The sequence below is a fragment of the Sporothrix schenckii genome (genome assembly GCF_000961545.1).
Source record: "Sporothrix schenckii 1099-18 chromosome Unknown Cont49, whole genome shotgun sequence".
Taxonomy (NCBI): Eukaryota; Fungi; Ascomycota; class Sordariomycetes; order Ophiostomatales; family Ophiostomataceae; genus Sporothrix; species Sporothrix schenckii.
In genome coordinates, this window is record NW_015971150.1 from 3,646,806 (window position 1) to 3,667,028 (window position 20,223).

General features: G+C 54.6%; 4 protein-coding genes across 4 annotated transcripts; 2 read left to right on the forward strand and 2 right to left on the reverse strand.

Annotated features, from left to right (window-relative positions):
* Positions 1 to 141: 141 nt before the first annotated feature.
* On the reverse strand, positions 142 to 3,890 carry SPSK_04840 (uncharacterized protein; the record flags this gene model as incomplete). The annotated part of the gene is made up of 2 exons (XM_016731602.1): positions 142 to 234; positions 303 to 3,890. 2 exons carry the CDS (start codon positions 3,888 to 3,890, stop codon positions 142 to 144), a joined length of 3,681 nt encoding a protein of 1,226 aa, XP_016583695.1.
* Positions 3,891 to 4,918: 1,028 nt separating this feature from the next.
* SPSK_04917 (uncharacterized protein) lies at positions 4,919 to 7,918 on the reverse strand (the record flags this gene model as incomplete). Its single annotated transcript, XM_016731677.1, has 3 exons — positions 4,919 to 4,993; positions 5,075 to 6,732; positions 6,817 to 7,918. 3 exons carry the CDS (start codon positions 7,916 to 7,918, stop codon positions 4,919 to 4,921), a joined length of 2,835 nt encoding a protein of 944 aa, XP_016583696.1.
* A 466-nt stretch (positions 7,919 to 8,384) lies between these two features.
* Positions 8,385 to 8,827, forward strand: SPSK_05652 (uncharacterized protein; the record flags this gene model as incomplete). Its single annotated transcript, XM_016732394.1, has 2 exons — positions 8,385 to 8,561; positions 8,603 to 8,827. The coding sequence occupies 2 exons, from the start codon at positions 8,385 to 8,387 to the stop codon at positions 8,825 to 8,827; spliced, it is 402 nt and encodes a 133-aa protein (XP_016583697.1).
* An 8,090-nt stretch (positions 8,828 to 16,917) lies between these two features.
* On the forward strand, positions 16,918 to 17,886 carry SPSK_05441 (uncharacterized protein; the record flags this gene model as incomplete). Its single annotated transcript, XM_016732187.1, has 3 exons — positions 16,918 to 17,162; positions 17,294 to 17,814; positions 17,843 to 17,886. 3 exons carry the CDS (start codon positions 16,918 to 16,920, stop codon positions 17,884 to 17,886), a joined length of 810 nt encoding a protein of 269 aa, XP_016583698.1.
* Between the last annotated feature and the right edge of the window lie 2,337 nt (positions 17,887 to 20,223).

The following is a 20,223-nucleotide window of genomic DNA, read 5'->3' on the forward strand; positions in this document are numbered from 1 at the left end:
AATGCATACGTCAATAGAAACCACACAGCCGCATATATGAATGAAAATATGAAAATGGCACATGATGAATAGTAAATATGATTGGTATCCAAGAACGTCCAGATCGTATTGCCGTTCAAATAGCGTCTACTACATTGCCTTTCAATTCTCAAGAGCCATCAGATCCGCTGACCAGACGTTGCTGCCCACATCCATGTCCAGCTGTCGGTCGAGCAGGAACCAGTCCACCATATTCTATGGTTGTGTTAGTAGGGACGGTCAATCAGGGAAATAAATTAAAATAAATAAAATAAACAACCTACCCAGTCGACATTCATTGGATCGTTGAGCACTGCGTCAAATGGTCCCGGGTCGGCCCACTCGTAAGCATAGTTGAGGTGCGGCGGTGGCGGCGGGGGATTTGACGGCGATGCATGGTGCGTTTGGGAGGCTTGAGGTTGCTGTTGCTGCTGTTGCGGCACCTCATATGTTTGTGCTTGGGACCTTGCCTGGGACTGCGTCCCAATTGACGCGCTTTCTGCCGTCTGAGATGCCGGCGTGGTCTCTTCGTTCGGTGTTGAGCTCGCATCGCTCGATCGTACTGTGTCCGACTGGCTCCCGCTCCCGTCGATGGCTGCTGTCTTGTTTCTTTCGGCGCGCTCGGCCCGTTGCGCCCGTTGCTTTTTGAGTTCCTCTTCGTAGTCCTTGTGCCGCTGCTCACGGGCCTCCATGTCCCAGCGACCCCATCCAGGGCTATCCGAATCTGGCCATGGACGGGTCTTGTTGCCGGCTGCGTCGTAATCTCTCTCGCCAGCGTCGCAGTCGCCCAGTTTAGTTGATAGTTTGGTGACGATAGCGCCCAGAACCCGTGCTGCATGTGCGGCATCGCGTGACGTCAACCGCCTCTCGTGCCACAGTGCGTATGCCGTACGCAACGCCTCCATCTTGGCGCCCCGATCTTGGGCGCGCTGTTCGAGCGACGATCCGCAGCTACCAAGGAATGGCGCAAACACGAGCGATGGCGGCAGGTCTAGGTTCTTACTACTTGCGGGAGTAGCGTGCGCGGTGTGTGCGGCGGTAGAATCTCGTGAGCTTGGTGTCCCATCCTCGCCCGCCACGCTGTTGTCGTTGCTTCTTGTACTGCCGTGGCCATGGCGGCTGCCCTCAATCAGATCCAGACAGAGAATCGTTGCTGCCAACAGAAAATCATGCAGCGCTAGCGAGCTGAGCATATTCCGGTCTGAAGCCAACCGACCCGCACCACGGTTGGCTCCGGGCGATCCGGGCGAGGGCTGGACCTCTGTCTGCGCAAGTGTGGCCGCCGTCGACTCCGGTCGGGTCTCGTATTCAAACTCGGTATGTAGGTCTAGGATGCGCAGCGCTGAGACGAGACACGCATGTCGCTGCATCTCCGTCTCGTGGGCCGTAAAGCCCCTGTTGTCGACGCCGCCGTCGGCCATGCGGTCAGAACTGAGCGCTTCGCGGTACAAAATGCACACAGCTTTGTGGTGCATGAGCTCGACACCTAGCCGGTGCATGATGTTGTGGCTGGCGTCGTTAAAAGGACAGTCGCGGATGTGTCTGGGCATGCGGAGGCGTACAGGCACCGTGGAGTAGTTCCAGCGCAGCTCCTGGGTGATTCTCGTCACGGAGTCTCGGTAGGACGACGCCTCGTCGATCTTGGCTTTGGCGTTGCGCCAGACCGCGACCTGCATCACTTTTCGCAGCAGCCGGATAAGCTTGAGCTTGGTGATGAAGAAGAGGGCTGTCGTATAGTCCGATGGCGGCCGCGACGGCGGCAGTTCTGCCGAATTTTCATCAAAGTCATCGTCATTGAGGTTGCGTGGCGGATCCGTAGCGATCTCGTCTTCGTGAACCACAGTGGGCATGCTGAACTGAATGCTGAAGAGCATGTCAAAGGACTCGACAAAGAACCAGACGCGGCGCCGCATCTCCTTTTCGAACGGTGTAAGTTGCCTCCCGCCTCCGCCAGGCGCATCCACCTGGTGGTAGCCCATTCGCTGCGCCAGTCTGACCGCCACACCGAATGTTGCCCACTGTGCGGCGTCGGAGTCGCGTTTTTGCATCAATCTGACATGCGCGTTCAGAACGAGGGCCTCGACCGCGAGTGGCCGGCCAGAGAGGTAGTCGCCTGCGAGGAGACAGCGCGTAGAGAGCTTCCGCAGCTCGGTAGCCAGGATGAGATCTTCGTTGCTGAAGTCGGGCGGGTCTGCCTTCTTGGAGGATTTCTGCCCTGCTGCTGTGCCAGTCCCACTACTGGCACCCTGGCCGTCTCCCTGCTGGTCCGCATGCGAAGCACCCGGCTCCCGGTCGGCCATCCGAGCCATCTGGCGACCACCATCTATCATGGCCCCCATGCACAAGACCGAGGCCAGCATGCTGATCCACAGTAGCGGTGACATTGGGTTGGCTGCAGCAGGGCTGCCCGTCCGCCAGAAGCGCAAGTAACTCCGTTGGAAATGGCCTGTGTGGAGGAATGGCCCCGTCATGTAGTTGGACTGAAAATAGACAGCCAGGAGGCGGTCGCAGTCAGATCGGGGCGGTAGGCATGCAATAGCATCAGCCAGGTGCTTTGGGAGTGGTGGATTCAGTGCCAGGCGTGACGTCGCCGGAGGATTGGATTGGTCGGACGCAGCCAAACCAGGTGCTGCAGCGATGGCAGCAAATATTCCGTCTGGCTCCGCCAGCTGAAACGAACTATACGCCGGCAGGTTGTTTTGTAACTCGACGACGGAGACGCTCTTGGCCAGTGGTAAGGCCGTTTCGGCGGGCTCAGGAACCGCTGAGCGTCTGGAAACGGCCGGCAGGGATGCGAGAGAGGCGGGAAGGAGGGCCGTCTTGGGATCGGTCACGCCGCCGTACATTGTCGGCTTGCTGATGAAGCTGTTGGGTGGGTTTGGCTGTTGATTTGGTATTTGGTTGGTCTCCGTATGGCTTGGGCTAGCCCCTTCCTCACGGGCTTCCTCAATATCGTCATCCATGTCGTGGTCGACACTGCTGTCTGGTTCCCGTTCGTCTTCGTTTTCGGGCGCGTCTCCCAATGCCGCCACGCCGAGGTAGTTTTGGATGTCCCGGATGCTGTCAAGAATGGCGGTCCAGTTAGTAGGCCCGGAAAAAGGAGTCTCCCCAAGCATCATCGCTACAGGCCCCACGGCAGAAGACGGGCCATTGGGGCCAATGGGCATGATCCATTCGAAAGGGGGACCACTCTTGTCGCCTTGCTCTGAGGCTTGCCTTCCACCCGTCCCTGCCGGATTTGGGCCCCCAAAGGCTGGTGTCGGTGTTTTGGCCGTCGCCCCCTGGTTTCTTGATGATGGCGCCCGAGTCACCAGGCCGTTCACCATCTCTTCGAGACGTAGTAGCCGCAACTGAGCTTCCTGGCGCATGCCCAATGCCGAACCCGTCGGGGCACTTCCGCTGGTACGGGCAGTTGATGATGCTGACGAGGCAGGTCGCCGTCCGTGACCGCTGCTGTGACCAGAGCCACTGCTGGAGATACCGCTTCCGACGCTCGGAATCCCACCCACGCTCACTCCCGAGGACGACGCCGCAGATGAGGAGCCTGCATTCACACCCGTGACACCGCCCTCATTTCCGTACCGGCAGAGGGATCCATCGCCGCGCCGGACGCAGGTGCCGCAGGGTAGCAGCCGGTCGCACTTTTGCTTGCGGCTGCGGCAGAGCTGGCAGGACACGACAGGGCGCGACTTGGCCCGGGGCTGCGACCGGCGAATGGGCGGGTTGTTGCTGTTGCTTGGGTGACGTGGGAGCTGGCTGACGTCATTGCTGCTGTTGTTCGCTGCAGAAGTGGTGCTACTGCTGGCCACCTTATCATCGCCTAAACGCACGCGAAACACAGACGTGTAATTGGCGATGTTCTTGTTGGTCATGTCGCCGAGGTCATTGAGACATGAGTGGAGGAATAGGGGTATGTGCAAGACAACAAAGCCGTGGCAATTGCCTTTTGAAAATGTAGAAACAGCAATCAATGGTTTCTTTTCTGCAAGGTAAGTGCAATGGACCTGACGAGATGACGGAGTCGTCGAAATGAAAAAGAAAGGAAGGTGCAATAGTCCGACCGCTGCGGAGGTGCCAAGCTCACATATTTCCTATTTTGGAAATTAGTGGGCCATGTCTGCCAAATACGAAGTACGACGTTCCTTCGTACATCACCGGACTTTGCGAGGCAACTCCTACCGTATCTAGTAATTTGGGAAGCAACACCTCCGAGCCTTCCTGAAAGGGCCATAGCTTACAACGTCAATGCCACGAGGCAAGGGCAAACGACGCACACTGTCTACTGTTTACTCAGCAAACTAGTTTTCAACACTTGCGACTCTATCGACGTTGATCATAGGGCTGAAAACACTGTTCGACCCGTTCGACCCGATCGACATACAAGAAAAGGAATACGGGCGTCAACAATGACAGTATGTCTCGTTTGTAGTATATGTAGCAACCAGTCCCTGTATATCCAACACCCGTTTTGTCGCTATTATACATTTAAGCCTGAACTATCCAAATACAAGAACATAAAATAAGAAATAGAATCCCAAAAATATAGACGCAAAGAGTCCCTTATGTAGTCTCGTTATTTCACAGAAACAGAACGAGAACCCCAAAAGCCCCATCCACCAACGGGTAGGTCGATGTGGCCGACACTTGATACTACTCCAGACCCCCTTTTTTGTTTGCTTTCTTTTCTTTTCTTTTTGGTTTTACAAAGAGTAGCATAGCCACATGCGCGAAGCTACATGTCGCGGGGTATCATGCCAAAGTCTCAGAGGGGCAAAAAAAAACACATGAGGAAACGAAGCCCAGTCAAGAAAATAGGAAATAAAAGATACAAAATGAAATGCGCCTGGGGAAAAGAGCAAGATATTAAATGGAATAGATGGCGGATAGGAGCTGATAGCAATCAGGCTTGCACTTGTGACGTGCTCCGCTTGACAGCAGCAGGGGTGCCATGGCTGACAGTAAATCCAGGAAGGGACTATTGCAAAATTAGTACATGAGTAACCAAACAATGGCATGAAAAAAGAGGACAGCCGGCGAAAAGTGATTAAAAACATACCGACGTCACGACGGAGCCTGCGCCGACGACCGCACCCTTTCCAATGTGCACACCGGCGAGGATCGTGACATTGCCGCCAATAAAAACGTCGTCGGCAATGGTGATGGCTCGACCCTGGAGAGCACTGTGCACACCGTCGCGCTCCATCGGGTCGGTGGACGGAGCCGATGTGAAGGACACATTGGGACCAATTGTCACGCGGTTGCCAATGTTGATTGGCATCGCATCGGAGAAGTGGCAGTTGCGGCCAATGTGGACGGCGTTGCCAATGGTGATGTTGTACCCGTAGTCGGCGTGGAACGGGGCATCCACGACGACCTGGCCGCCAACAGGACCCGTGGCGGCCTGCTGATCGGCTCCTCGCGGTTGAATGATCTCTTTGAACAGCCGCGTGCGCTCGCTCTGTGAGACACCGATATTGGGGTTTGTCGAGTTGTTGAACTTCCAGCAAGCCGCCGCACAGCGTTCCCGGAGATCAACCAACTCATTGTCAAACTGGTAGAAAGGCCGGCCTGCGTGCATCTCATCCTTCTCGCGTCTCGGGCCCGGCACGGTGCTGAAGAAGGGAACATTGCGTCTTGACGCGGCCCGTGCCTCTTCAGTGTCTTTGCAATCGTCCGCCTCCTCGCCGCCTTCTTTCTGGTGCGGCTGACGAGGTGCCAGCGGCTGGGACGAGTACGGGCGGTGGTGCAAGAAGCGGGCCTGTCTCTCGATTGGCACGGGGTCCTGGTGCAACGGTGCATGGCGAGGCTGGTGGCGCTGCATAGGCGGCTGCGATCGATGATCCGGAAGCGGCTGGTTCTGGTGCTGCGTGGGGTGCGCGTGTTGCGGGTGAAATTGCGGTGCGGACTGCAGGTGCTGGCCCTGGTGAACCGGCTGGTGCGGGTTCTGCGCAGAGTGCTGAGGAGGGCGTTCGTGCTCGCGGTCGAGTTCATTCTCGCGCGGCGGAGGTGGACGAGACACATCGGTTTGCGACAGCTGGCGGTGGTGGAGATGCTGGGATGGCGGTTGAGACTGCTGCGGCGGCGGCGGCTGCTGCTGCTGCTGCTGCTGTTGTTGCTGTGGTGGCTGCTGTTGCTGTGATTGCAGTTGATTCTGTTGCGGCGATGGCTGCCGATAAGGAGGACTACCTGACCTGTGAATGTTGATCTGAGGTAGTGGCGTCAGGAGCTGCGGTGTCTCCGGGTCGGTTGTCCGGCTGAGGTCGTGTAGCGGCGGCACCCGCTGGTATTCCTTGGGCGTACGATCCGGGAAGGGGGCCGTTGTGGCCGCACTGACGGGCGTCGGGAACACATTTGCCGGCGCAGAAAATGCAGACAGTGCGGAAAGCTTATTGTGGCCGTCCGAGCTGGTGAGCGCACTGGGCAGGGTGGACGCAGTGGGCCGGTCGTCGTCTGTCACAATAGGGCGTCCTTGTGGCGGCTGGATACGAAGCGCCTGGCCGCGGTACAGAGGAAGCGATTCGCGTCGTTGCTGGTGGAATGTGCCGCCTTGCAGACCGCTGCCAGGACCAGGCATGCCGTAGGCACCGGGTGGCACATACGTTGGGTCCTTGGACTCGATCTGCACTGTTGGCTTGGTCAGGTCTGGCTTGCCCCAGTGGCCCTTCTGCGGTGGGTAGCCAGCACAAATAAAACCACCACGGACACAGTTGCTGCCTATATTTGACGTGGTTAGTACATTGCGTTGGTGGCGAGGCTGAAGCAAGACGCATGGTCTCATATGGCGTATTAAAAACATACATTCAGGCTTGGTCTCGTCGCACTTCTTCTTGCGCTTGCGACAGGTGAGACAACCGGTCTTGGTCCGGTTGCTAAAGTTGCGCTTCCGACGCTTCGGGTCCGTTTGCTGCAGAGGCGGACCGATCTTCTGGTTGCTTGGCGAAAAAGGAGCGCCGTAAACGGCTGGCCGCTCTTCATCGTCCGGGCTGTTGACGCCATATTCGCTCTGTGGAGAGGCACTGGCATGCGGCACCGATTTGTCCAGCTGGCGTGCATCATTGACGGAATGGTCTTCCGCGGGAGAGTGGACCGATCCGGAGCGTCGGTGCTGATGCTGCTGGTAAGCGGCACTTTCGTTCGACGGGCCAGCGGCTTGACGGTCATCGCGAGAGGTGCGAGAGAACCACATGTCGGCATGGTGTTGCTCGCGCTGCTGCTGTTCGCGCTGTTGTTGTTGCTGTTGCTGTTGCTGTTGTTGTTGTTGTTGCTGCTGCTGTTGCTGTTGCTCACGCTCTTCGTCGGCATACGGTCTGGAGGTGTACTCGCGGCTGCGAGAGATGTCGTATGAATCACGGGGTTCTGCCGACGTGCGAGGCGGCTCAGATTCGCCGTCCTTGGACGCACGCGATGCCGCTGATGCTGCCGCAATTGCTGCCGCGGCGGTCTCCGTGGCGGTCAAGATTCGTGGCAGATCTGAATCGCCGCGCTGGTGCTGGAGCGGAGGCGGGCGGGTTCGTTGCGTATCTTGGCGATACGATGTTTCCTCCACAGACGGCGATCGTTTGCGCTTCTGCGTCGGCTCCTCGGGATTCTCCAGATTTGGGTAGGTGGAGGCTGGTGAGCGGTGTGGTGAGCGATCCAGGGGAGATGTGCCCCAGATATCACGTTCGCGCCGGGTGGGCGCGGACACGTCGGGCATCGTCCGGGGCTCAGCGGTCTTGGGGCTGATACGGTCCAGGTTGTACTCCCGTTCGTCGTGCGCTGCTTGAATGGATGGCGGCAGGCGCACCTCGATTGTGTCGTCCATGGGGCTTGGCGGTGAGTTGACACCTTCGTGATTTGTTAAATCAGTCATCCTCCTCCACGATGCCACACGGCTTTTCGCGGCTGCTGACATGCGCATATCAGCGCGACGGTCTCCTAGATTCTCGCGGAGAGTGGGAACAGGGTTGCAATCCTGCTCTTGCTGCGTCTCGACGGAGACCAGGACGGGATATCAAGAGGCCCACGAGAAGACAAAATGACCAGAGGGCGAGATGGCGAAAGTAGTTTGTCGTTTCTGTAGTATTCGGACCAGACAATGGCAGCGCTGAAGCTACGCCCAGGAATGCAACGAACCAGCGACTGCAGACGGGCAAAGCGGGCGAGACGAGGCGCAATGAGCTGATCTTTCCAAATCCAAGCCGCGCGTCGATATAAGTGGGCGGCGACGAAATAACAGAAGCCAGATGAAGCGATGGTGAGACGAGGAGGGAGAATCAAGAAGATGTGCGAGTCGACAAATAAGTAGCAAGGAGAGGAGAAGTGAAGGAGAAAAGAAAGTAAACAGGAGGCGAGGTCAGTCCTATTCAAGTATATGAAAGAAAAGGATGCAGAGGAGAAGAGCGAGGAGCATTCGTCCTTATGAGTCGAAGGGTCTCGCGAAAGGTTTAGTGCGGTCAGGGGTAGGGCCAGATGCACTTGACGGAAAGGCGAGAGCGGCAAACACGGAGAAGCGCCGGGGTAGCGATGTCAATACAAAGTTTGCGCGGCCGGAGGAGAAGAAGGTTGAAAGATGGTGATGAGAGAGAGTGAGTGAGAGGAACAGAGAAAGCGGCGGACGCAGGGAGATGTGAGTGGAGACCTGGCCAGGCCAGCTGTAGAAAAGGCAAGGCAGGAGGAGTTGGAGACGATTGTCAAAACGGGAAGCGACGAGGGGTGCGAAGGTGACAAGGAAGGAAGGAGAGGAGCAGGAGGAGAAACGAAGAAGACGCCAAACGACACGGTCGAGGAAGGAGGGAGAAAACAGATTCTAACGGAAGGAACGATGTGAGATGACAGGAAGGCGCATAGGACAAAGTACGAGTCAGATACGGGGACGGATTCGCAAGTCGTTTAGGAAGGAAGGGGCCAGCAAGCGCTGGCGGTTTGCGTCTCAATACTTTGTCAAAAAAAGAAGGTCCAAACGTCGACGCAGAGACGAAGAGATGAAAAGAGGGAAAGAGGAAACGGCGACAAATCAACAAGAAAAACAAGAGGCAGAAAGCACACGGAGAAGCTGAGAAGCTCAAGAAAGATTAAAAAATCGACCAAGCGGCCGTCTGGCCATGGGCGGACGTGAAAATGGGGGGAGGGGGGTGTGTGTACTGTGTAGGAGAGGCAGAGCGCAAGGCCGAAGCAATGAGCTGAACCAACAACGAAAGAAGGCGTGCCGACGCCGTGCATCTGAGCGTTGCGTCTCGCGCGCTCCACTGGTCGAATTGGGGAAGGGGAGGGGGCGTGGCAGCCGCTCCTTCCATTCGTCGTGTTGCGCTTCGAAGTCTTCGATTCTTCCCTTTCCATTTGCTGGCCTTCCAGTGGTCTGGCCCTCCGTTCCTCCTCTATTGTGCGCTATTGGGCCATGTTATTCGGCGGTCAGGGGTGGGATGCGAGGAAAGTAGAGGCGGAAAGAGAGGGGGTGCGAGTTTCGGGGGGAGGGGTGTGCGGATCAATTGGGTGTTGGGATGGGCGGCACTGGGCAAGCGACGAAGGTGGCCAGCCAAGCCAACGCGCGGGCCCAAAGCTATTTTTGCTAGTGCTCAGAATGTGGGTGGTTCCTTCCCCCAAACCCCAGGCGGCAGGCGGCAGTGAGGGCGATTGCCCTGTGCAAAAAGTCATTTCGACATTTCACAAGCTGTCGCTTTTTCCATTTCATTTGTGTCGCTTTTCTCTTGTTCCAATTTCAGGTGCTCATATCCGCATTGTATGACTTGTATGAGCGTCTATGTCATGGCCATGCAGTCCCCGGCTCGCTGCTTGCTGCTTGCTGCTTTCTGCTTGCTGCTTTCTGCTTTCTCCCTTCCGCTCTTCCCAGGTTTTTGCTTTGCTACTGGTCTGTTGGTGGTCTGGTCTATCCACCAATGTGAGATTTGTTTTACCTTGCCGTGAGCGCTGTGAATGCCATTGCACTCGTGTGGAATAATACAGCAGTGTGTCTGACTTACACATTGGTCTCTGCGTGGCTCTGGACGTGAGATAATATACTTGCATGCCCATATTTTGGCGTAATTACTACTCAGCAGACATCCTTGCAGCAAATATAGCAGGCCATACGTCGCCGCGGATAAAACAGAAGCGACCTCTCGAGGAGAGCGGCGATAACCTATTGCCCCGTAGTAAGATACATTCAGAGTGAGTCGCAAAGCTGTACGGAGAGGAGAGTGTGGCCATCGCTTTCTCTCACAGTTCCGTGCTCGTTCCTCACCTGGCCCCTGGGTCGGGCCATCTGGCCAGCCAAAAATAAGTTTACACACGATGTGCACAGTGGGGCGACGGCGACTGCAACAAGACGAAAGACAGAGACGAGACAGCAGGGGTTGGGCGAACCAAAAGAAGCGGAGCAGGACGACAGGAGACCGAAGCCAGTGGTCGAATAGGAGAGGGGCCAGACTTGGGCGGGCGCTTGAGTTTTGGCGCGCGATTAATAGTGCGCCAGTGGAAGGGGGCGGGGGGCGTGTGGCCGGCGTGACGAGGTGGCTAGCTTGGGATATGCCTCGGGCAACGGAGGTCTTGTTTGCAAGACCTTGATTGGGGCGCAGATTGGCAGATTGGAGATTGGGAGATTAGCAGAAAAAAAGATGGAAGATTCAGACGAGGGCCCGAGGAAAGGGTAAAAACGGCCCCCAACTTTTTGATATTCCACTGGCAGGAGCGAGTTTGGGATGCGCTTGCCATGATGCAACCAAGATTCTGAATGTTTCCTCCTGCATAGTCTCGCCTGTGAGTTGATGTCAAGTCCTCGGATATCCCTTGGATCAGCATCTTATTCCGTTACTATTATTATACGATTGTCCCGTAGCCTCAAGTGTGGCTCCTGCCCTGGCCAGGTCTGGACTTGCTGGGCTCTGGACTCGGCACCGTCAACCCCATGTGTCTCGCATCTCGGCCAGCCCAGTCGACCTTCCGAGTCCCTTCCGTTTCTGGGTCTCACAATGGAGGAAGGACCGTTTGACGCCAGGAGCTTCGTGGCATGTTGAGAGGCGAGGCTGAAAGGTCAAACAGCCGAACAGCAACGAACGTCGCCTGCCACGCATCTCCATGCGAAGCAGCAGCCTATCTGAACCGCACCTTCCTCGTAGGGCAACAAGAGAACAAGGCCCGCTCCGCGAAAGAGGTCTTCCCGTCAAAAATCGTCGCTGTCCATGCGCCACGTAAACGGCAGGCACGATGCACGGCATGCTGGCCCCAGCTCAGATAGACGGTATGCAGTGGGGACAGCATGACATCCCGCGACCCCACGAAGAGCAAAGGCATGCACGCCTGTCGGGGCTAGGAAACAGCGTCTCGGGAACGTCGTTGCTCAGCTGCCCGCCGTGATGTAGCACTACAACCTTGTCAGAAAATCAGCTGCTCAGATCATGGCGACTACCGGATCCATTCTCCTCTGCGGTATATCGTCTTTCTGCAACTGTTTGGGCATCGGCTTCATCTTCATACCTTCTTCCTGTGCGCGGCGCCATGCCGTGTGCCTTTCAAGGGCTCATTGTTTTCATAGCGTGTTTGCTTGCTGGGTTGCTCATGCTAGGTATACGTTTGTTAGTTAGTGTGCACTAACCCTTACGCACACTCCCGTCGCCTGTCGCTGCCGGCCGGGACGCGTCGCACCTAACCACACTAGGTAGACAGCACTAGCTCCAACAGCTGGGTGAGGCCCTAACTGTCGCTAGTGCAAAGCGTGCCTCAGTGCGCCCCAGCGGGGCCACACTGTGTGCCTGGGGAAGCGAGGCTCCGTCGGTGCGTCGTTTTGAGCCGTTCATAGTAAGGAAGGGTCGATAGTTCACGATGCGGAGTCAAGACGAAGTGGTTTTCAAAACGAAATACGAAAGGGGGGGCTTCAGCTATATCCCAAAGACTGGAACAGGAAAGATGTTTTATGCAAAGATCATAAGTGTTCACAGTAATTCGTACGCTCGTCATGAACACCGAGCAGTAGGGGACATACAACATCGTTCTCACAGGCAGCCTAGTCCGCACGGCCAAATGCGGCTAATGATGTTAATGGTTACGGAAGATGTCGTTTGGATCCGTTGCCTTCTCCGACGCAATTAATACTTGCAAATTGAGCGCCCTTCGGCTGAGACCATGGCCGTTCTCGCTCCGTCAAGGCACGACTCGTTGTGCACCGCATGTTCCCTCGTCCCCCGAGTTCTTGCCGTTTGGGCATTTGCTTGTTGCTTTCTATTCCTAGCCGGCTTGCGATTTCTGTCTCCGGTGCAGCATGAATGGCCCTCCCAGTTTCTTGCATTTTGCAGCTGCCTGTGTCCAAGGAAACACAAAGGAGCAGGTACGAGTGCCTCGCAATGACTCTGCAAACTATCGCACAATATGCTTAACGAGGCCGCATCTTTTGTCGACCATATTCAGTATTTTCAGCGACTGCAGAGTATGTCTACTCTATGGGCTGATCTCGTATCCAAGCCTTGCACTCCATCTCATACGATGCATTGTGCCATTCGGCGGTCGCAACATGGGCGAGTCCCAGCATCTGTGTGACAATAAACAGGCGAGTAGCCCTTTTCCTAATTCGCACATCCTCCGTTCGTCCACTCTAAGTAGACATTGCACTCGAAAAATACAGAAAGCCAAGTGTTTGTTGTCAAGAGTGCACCATAAAGTGATCCAGTTCCCGTGCGCCTGCCGTGTGATACTCTGTCTGGCCTTTCAAGACCCACCATCCCACCTTCCCCCGTCTTGCGAGTCTAGCCTCACGCCCCCTTCGAGCCGCTCTTTCTTTCCCTGCCTGTCTGTAGGGCCTGATCACGCCCTTCCCACACCCCCCGTCTGCGCTTGCGTCGTCAAAGCATGCACTGGGGGGAAGGAAACCCACTCATTTCCCCGGCAAGAGCGGGTATGAATGGTCAGGGAGCGAACGAAATGCGCCCAAGCAACGAAACCAGACAAAGAACCAAAATCTTGCCACACCACACCATCCGCGCTGAAAAGCGTGCGACGTGTCTTACATGCCACTCTGCGGTTCCTCCTCTGCCGCATGCCGCATGTACCCAATACTCGACTTCCAGGCGGTAGCTTACCCCAGGCCCTGCTGGACGTTTTACGAGTACGAGGTACCACATACTGGCGCGGAACGAAAGCCTTACTGCGACCCCGTTAATTTGATGGAGAACAGAAAAGAACTTACGCCCAAAGCGGCAGTTTCCCGGTCACCGATCAATAGCACAGAAAAAAGAGTCCCATCCCGTACGTCGTATTACGGCGTAATTTGTGAGTTTCGGGTACCAAGGGAAGGAACGGCATCCACCGCGCGCGGATTCCAACTCTTTGTAGAAACGCGCACGAGGCAGGAACGATAGGCAGAACAATAGGCAGGAACGCCCGTCCGCCGCTTCGACTCGCAAGAATTCAAAATGTTCCGCGGACGTTGCACGATTTGAGACACAGGTTTGCGACCGCAAGAAACAGGTTGCCAGGGTATTTCCAGGGCACACGCAGGCGTACCATTACACGCCATGGCACACCACCGCCAGCGCGCTCGCCTGTGATTGGAAGTGAAGCGCTGCAGAAGCTGCAGAAGCTGCAGAAGCTGCAAAAGTCCAACGGGAACACGCGGATGTGTCGCCCTGCATTCGCCCAGCGTCGCTAGCGTCGACTACCACTCGACCGCGGCGTGCTCCGAGTGCTCCAACTGCTCCAATGGCTCCAATGGCTCCAACAGCAGTGTCCCCTTTCTGCTTGGTCCTCTTTGTCGCGCCAGCCAACCACAGCTCGTAAACGCTCCAAACGCTGGCACGCTACTTCCTCCGGAGCCATATCTTGAACATGTGTTCTGCACCTGCCTCTGATAGCTCCGGATGGCCCTGTTGCAGTCTTTCGACGCAATACTCACTTGTGTAATCACTCCACTGTACGCATAGGAAAGGGAAAGAACGAAGCTCGATGGGAGCTCGCTAGAGGATCTTGGACGGCTCGAAGGAACAGATGGGTGGATTACTGGGCTAAGAAAACAAAGAAGGAGCGATCAATCATCGGGGCAACTACCAAAAAGGAAAGAAGAAAATCTCGAAAAGGTATGAAAAAATGGAAAGAGCGAGAAAGAAACTAGCCCACCGGCACCATGAAGAGACGAATAAAAGCAGCGTGGCTGCAGGGTACAAAGGGGGCATAATGAACATGATGAGTATGATAAGCGAGATGGGTCCACGCTACGATGGATGCCCGTATTGCCTCTTATTCTTTTGGCTTTCATCGTGACTTCGCTCAAAGGCGGTTTGGCGCGGGTAGTTCTTGCCCATTTTCTTCTATTTCCCGCCCACCACTATTTCCCTTTTGAGCAATTGCCCTACGACGGCGCCTTCTCGTTTTCTGCTACCGACCGCCCGAGGAAAACATTCTATTTTTCGGCCCCTTTTCTGAACTGCGGCTTTCCGACGGTTGGATCAGCATGGAACGAAACAAAGCAAAATGAAATGAGACAAGAAGAAAAGTACTCGTGCGCACGCTTTTTACGACGGACTTACGGCTGCGACATCCCATAGGACTGTCCACTCGTCATCCTGGCCTGGACACTGTAAGAAGAACTTTGATCCCCAGACACGACAAGCCAGCCAGATCGAATGTTGGATCCATCCAGCGTGCTTCAAGCCTCGCACTGCCAGCGTGTGATGTATGAAGCAACAAAAGTTCTGGAACCCTGGTCTCGCGCCTGGACTCGCCAGGCCTCAGCGGCTTTCCCCACCCGCGTCTACCGGTAACTCAACAGAAACAGAGAAGACCGCAAACGCCAACACACAGGTGCAAGCTCCGGTGCAAGCCAGAGGCATGGGATGTAGCAGATTGGCCCAGTCACCCCGTCATACAGGCCGGCCATTGCTTGGATTTTCCCATGACGGCCCCCATTGCATGCAATTGCAACGCAGTACGCCGAACCTGACCAGCGTCTCCAGAGCTCTGACAACGGACGACTTTGAACGACACAGCTAACAAAGATTTCTCACAAAGGACGACACATCTTTGCCTTGATCTCACGGCCAGGGCAGATTCTCACAGTGCAAGCTCGTGGAAATCAAAACGGGCCTAATCGTTACGATCCTGGGGGCCCTTTTAGGACTTGTTATCAACTTTCAAGCCTAAACCCGTCCAGGCAAGTTTCCCAAAGCTCGGCGTACCAGTTCAAGACGCAAACCTCATAAAAAAGGACCCAGTACCTGCAATAAATGCCCCAGGGCAGGTAACGACGCTTCGCGGCAGTGCAGGGCGACGCGAAAAAATACGAGCTTGAGCTTGTGTGAGGTGACAAAAGCGCACCGCATTCGCGCCTAGTCCCCCGAACGAGCGTCACTTCTCTGTATCCTCACGAACGACCCTCTCGCAAACCCTCATCTGCGGCAGTCTTACAAGCATGATGAGCAGCTACAAGGGTCTCTCCTGTCCATTCTTTTACCCCGTATCAAACGATAAGAAAAAAAGAAACAAATCCTCTCGTTTCACCTGATATGAAGGAACAGCCCGGAGAAGCACACTACGGCACAATCCCCGTTTAGAATTCAGGACCACAACTTCTGTGTAAGCCCAAAGTTGAGAGGCTACCAGCGAATGTGCACATCCCTTTGCTCTCCAGCGTATCCCTATACTGAGAATGACAACTGGAGCCCACCAACGGCACTCCGCACTCTTGGAGTCGACCATCTCTGTCCAGGGCCAGGAACTCGGGCAGGCATCTTTTCGTCTAAGCGTCTGTCTTGCAGCTGCTTGTGCCGTATTACAGAAGCTGACAAACTACTTTGGACTAGCACCAAAGTCGACACGGCGGAGACTCACGGCAGGCAACAACATACGACGTTCGACTTACTGCGTTAACTATTATTTCACGAGGTACAACTGTATTAGGGGTAGACGCAAGTGGACCGGGGGGGAGAGCCCCAAAGGGCCGCGGCGAGCCACCCAAGGAACACCATGGCGTTTGGTCACAACGCTGCTTGATCCATCACGCTACAACCATGCTGTCGAGTAGCGCGGCGGGTAATGTTTCCGAATTAGGGAACGAGCTCAGAAGCTGCTTCACAACACGGTAAGCTTCCCGTATATTCGTACTCTGTATGCGAACGGTCCGTATGAGCAAGTAGTCGCCATACTGTGCATCAGTTTCGTTTGACAGACAGACCACTGATGCAACAAAGTCTAAAGTAGGTTGGCTCTTCGGGCAACAATAAACAACCGGACGGCCGATCGACGAAGCGGTTGGCGCTTTCTGGTCCCTTTTGCCTAAGAAGCCAGGCTTTCTTTCCCGCCCCCAATCAACAGAACGATGTTAGTCGACCGCGAACGCCAGGGTCAGGCTGAACCAGGACTAGCCAACAAAAGCTGTTCTCATGTCCACTTTTGTCAGGCAACAATACTGCAGGATAAACCCGTTCCCCTAGGCCAGGCCTTCCAATTGCCAGCTAGTCTCGGCCTTGTCTTCTTCTTGCTCCTGCTCATACCCGTGGCCGAGCCGCGACCGTGCTCTCTCGCATACGCCCTCGAAACAAGCCCGCTACCGTCTTGCAGGAATGGCGAAACAACCAGGTCAAAGAGAAGTGCAAGCCTTTGAAAAAAAGAAGAAAAAACAGCCACGAAACAAAAGTAGCCGGAAAATTGTCTGCACGTGGGAAAGCGAGTACTACGCAAAAAACAACAAGTCGAAACATGGCCACTGACTGTGCGTTGTCGACGAACTATATTTAGAAGCCGAAGGGCCCAACCGCCGTTTCCAACAGGGGCCCAATTGACGACCAGTGTCTTCAACCACCCTTCGCGGCCTACGAGCCGTGCTCCGTCAAGCCTCGCCAACCAACAGACCAACATTGCTGGGAATATGGCAACAGGCAAAACGCCTCACAGAACATGGCCATGCACACAGCATGCTCAGAATGCAATTTACAAACCAAAATGTGTCCAAAGAGCTGGATGCATAACCAGAAACAATGGCCGAGCGCGGATGGCGGAAAAGGGCACTGGCCCTGGCCGGCCTTTTATCGGTTCCTGGCAATCTTTTGTTTTCAACGCGCTTGTCTCGGAACTAAAGAGTTCGAAGAGTCAAGTCAACACCCTCCAAAAGGCATCGGCTCCGACGTCTCGTGGCAGCCAACGGAAACAGGCAAGAATGACGCTCTCCAATGGCAAACACAGCACAAGTGCGTTATCAAAGTGTATCGTCCAATTGCACCTGCAGGTTGACATTTTCACGCCGTAATATTCTGCAGGGGCGGTGAGAGGAATGGATGACATCCCATTGCCTGGGCTTGTTGCTTGTTTCTGTCGACAGTCCGCGTAACAAGAACATAATCGGCGTCCAAAAGACGGCGAACAAAGAAGAAAATGCATCAGAACATGGACGAGAAGAACAAACGAATGGGAAAACGGTTTGCAAAATGGGCGTACAGCCCCGGCTGCAGGAACGTAACAAGTTCCATGCATCAGCGCAAGCGCCACAGCGGAGCAGCAGTGATCGTCATCTTGCTCCAACACACTCCTTTGAAGCATATCCCTCACCAACAGACCAAACAGCCCAATACGAGAATGGTAACATTGCTGCAAAGTGGACGATTAACGATGGCTGCCATATGCTTTCGCCCTCGAGCGTTCGTTTCTCTCCAGAACCGGTGTGCGTTGAAGGGGTCCCTGGTGAACACGACGTGCTTGTAAGCCTGCTCCGCAGTGAGAAATCGTTTCAATGCAAGCACGACGTACGACTTGCGGAGTATTACGTTGATGGCCGCCTCGTCCTGACTGCTTACATGCACACTCTCAAACAGAACGGAGATGACCAAGGGGATCGACCGTGTGGTATTTCTAATTTTCTAATTCTGAGAAGAGAAAATCCGGACCAACAAAACCGGGTCTCGACGACAAGAATAGAAACAAGAGTAACTACAGCAGTAAGCGAAGCGGGAGAAACGAGATTGCAATGGGCATACAACATAAACGAAAAAAGAACATCGACAGAAGCATGCACCCGCGAACAAACAGGTCCAATAACGCCTACCAACAGCACCACCGACGAGGTGCAATACGGCTTTCTTTCCTATCTGTGTAATTGGCCAACACATTTACAACTGGGTGAAAAGCTCATTTTGAACCGGCAGTTTTTGCAACATCACACCCCCTTTTTGTCGGCTTTATGAACTGCCAAAAGTAGGGCGCGGCGCTTGTCGAACACGGCGCAAACGCTCACACCCACTCCATACCTGCCCGGCCTTTTCGTTCCATGGCGAGATTGGGACGAGATTGAGACGAGATTGGGATACAGCCATCTGCACAACATCTTTTAATTACAGAGTATGTCTACTGGTCAGCCGGGGAAAATGAGAACATGACGAGCGACGCCATGAAAAAATTTAGCACGACACGCAATAAGAATGTCGGGCCCGGCTGAAATCCAGCAGCTATGGTTTTTGCCAAACTTCATCTATCTGGCCCCTGGCAGTTAGCTGCAGGCCACGATGAGATTCCATGGTGAGAGTATTTTTAGATACGCTTCGCATGCTTAGTCACGGTGCTGCATTATTCTCGGTTCCGTCTATTGTTGCTTCTTGCCTTGTGTCCTGCCACTTGTTTCTCGTTTCCGTACATCGCTGTTCGCATTCTGTCTTCTATCTTGACCTGCATGATGCTTCTGCTTTACGAGATTGATACTGGTCACCATTGTCGCTGTCTTCGCGAACGACCTGGCTACCTGCTACTTCTGGCTCGTCCTTGGCCAGTCTCTGGTCACTTGGTCTGCTCCACTCGAAGCGATGTCGAGATATTGTTTTGGGGGCCGTTTTTCCCAACTGCCTGGTTAACTGAATCTTGTCCGCATTTTGTCTTTGCGCATTGCGCACATATGGAACCCCATACTGTCCTTGCTTGACTCGGTTCCATGCGCATACAATTTTTGCTGTTTATCTTGTTTTTGTTTTTTTCTCGTCATGCGGGCGGATAATCTACGATGCACGGGGACCCGAGATGAGGCCCAAAATGCGACCGTCTTTCATTTCGTTTATTGTCGTTTATTGTCGTTTCTTCCATGTCGTTCGCTCCCGTCTGCTGTCCAAAGAATTCAACCCCCAGCGTTGACACAAGACGTGGTGCATTGCAGTCCCGCCTTTGTGCAGGGCCAGTGAGGCTTTTCACCTATTGCGGCTGCGATGACCTGTCAGCCAATGCCCCTTCTCACCGCCTTCCACAAAGTCTCTTTTTGTGTTTTTTGCGACCCCATCCATAACGGCTGAAACCGCGTCGTCAGGGCGAGTGGGTTGTCAACTCTGGACGATGTCACCATGTGGACCACAGAGTTCGGCAACTCGTCGAGACACTAGCCCAAACAATGCCAGAAGAAACGCAAGTCCTTCTCAGCGGAGGACAATTTATCGCTGTCTCTAGGTATGCATATGAGCTGCATCTCGGCTTCCAGAGGGATGTGCTGTTTCTTGCCATTTCTTTTGTCGTTGTTTTGGGAGTTTTGAAGTTGTGACTTAGACGAACGGCCCACTACTGCCAGCATTCACGAATCAGAGACCACCATTGCCTCCAGCACGAAATAGCCGCTCGTTCAACAGCTCTAAGCGCCCATCCATCAAACACGGACCAACAGAACCAACGAACCAACCTGGTGTAAAGGGTAAAAATAACAAGGTATGATGTGTGGAGTATGACACTGGCCAACGCAACACAAGCAGCAAGTTGCATGGACAAAAGTATCGATCTCGACTCCATCCATTTTGACGAGCTCGCTCATTTTGAGTCGAGCTTTTCTCACTTTTTTATAATTTCGTTTCTATTTTTGGGTTTGGAACCTGCCATGGCCTCATTCGTCCGTTTACCACGCTCTCGTCGAATGGGTCCATCCCCGCATTCCATGCTTCACTTTTCTTTTTGCTTCATGTGAAACTCACAATGGCCTGAACGAAAACCCCAGGCTTTGTCACTCGCCTGCCCGAGTCGACAGCTGCTCTTCAGCTCCTGTCAAGGCAAGGGAGAGAAAGGGGCTTCTGGGGTGTTGTCTTGTGGTATGTGTAAAGGGTAGCAGCGAGTAGCTCACGTCCAGGGCCAGCAGGCGCCAAGGCTACGCGGTAGGATCATGATCATTGATCATCTATTTTTGGCGTCGCGAATGGCCCCCAACGTCAACATTAACACCTCTCTTCGTCCCAGTACGCCCCTGTTCTGACGTTATCGTCCACCGAGAGCCCCTGTCACCTTCTCTGGGGGGTC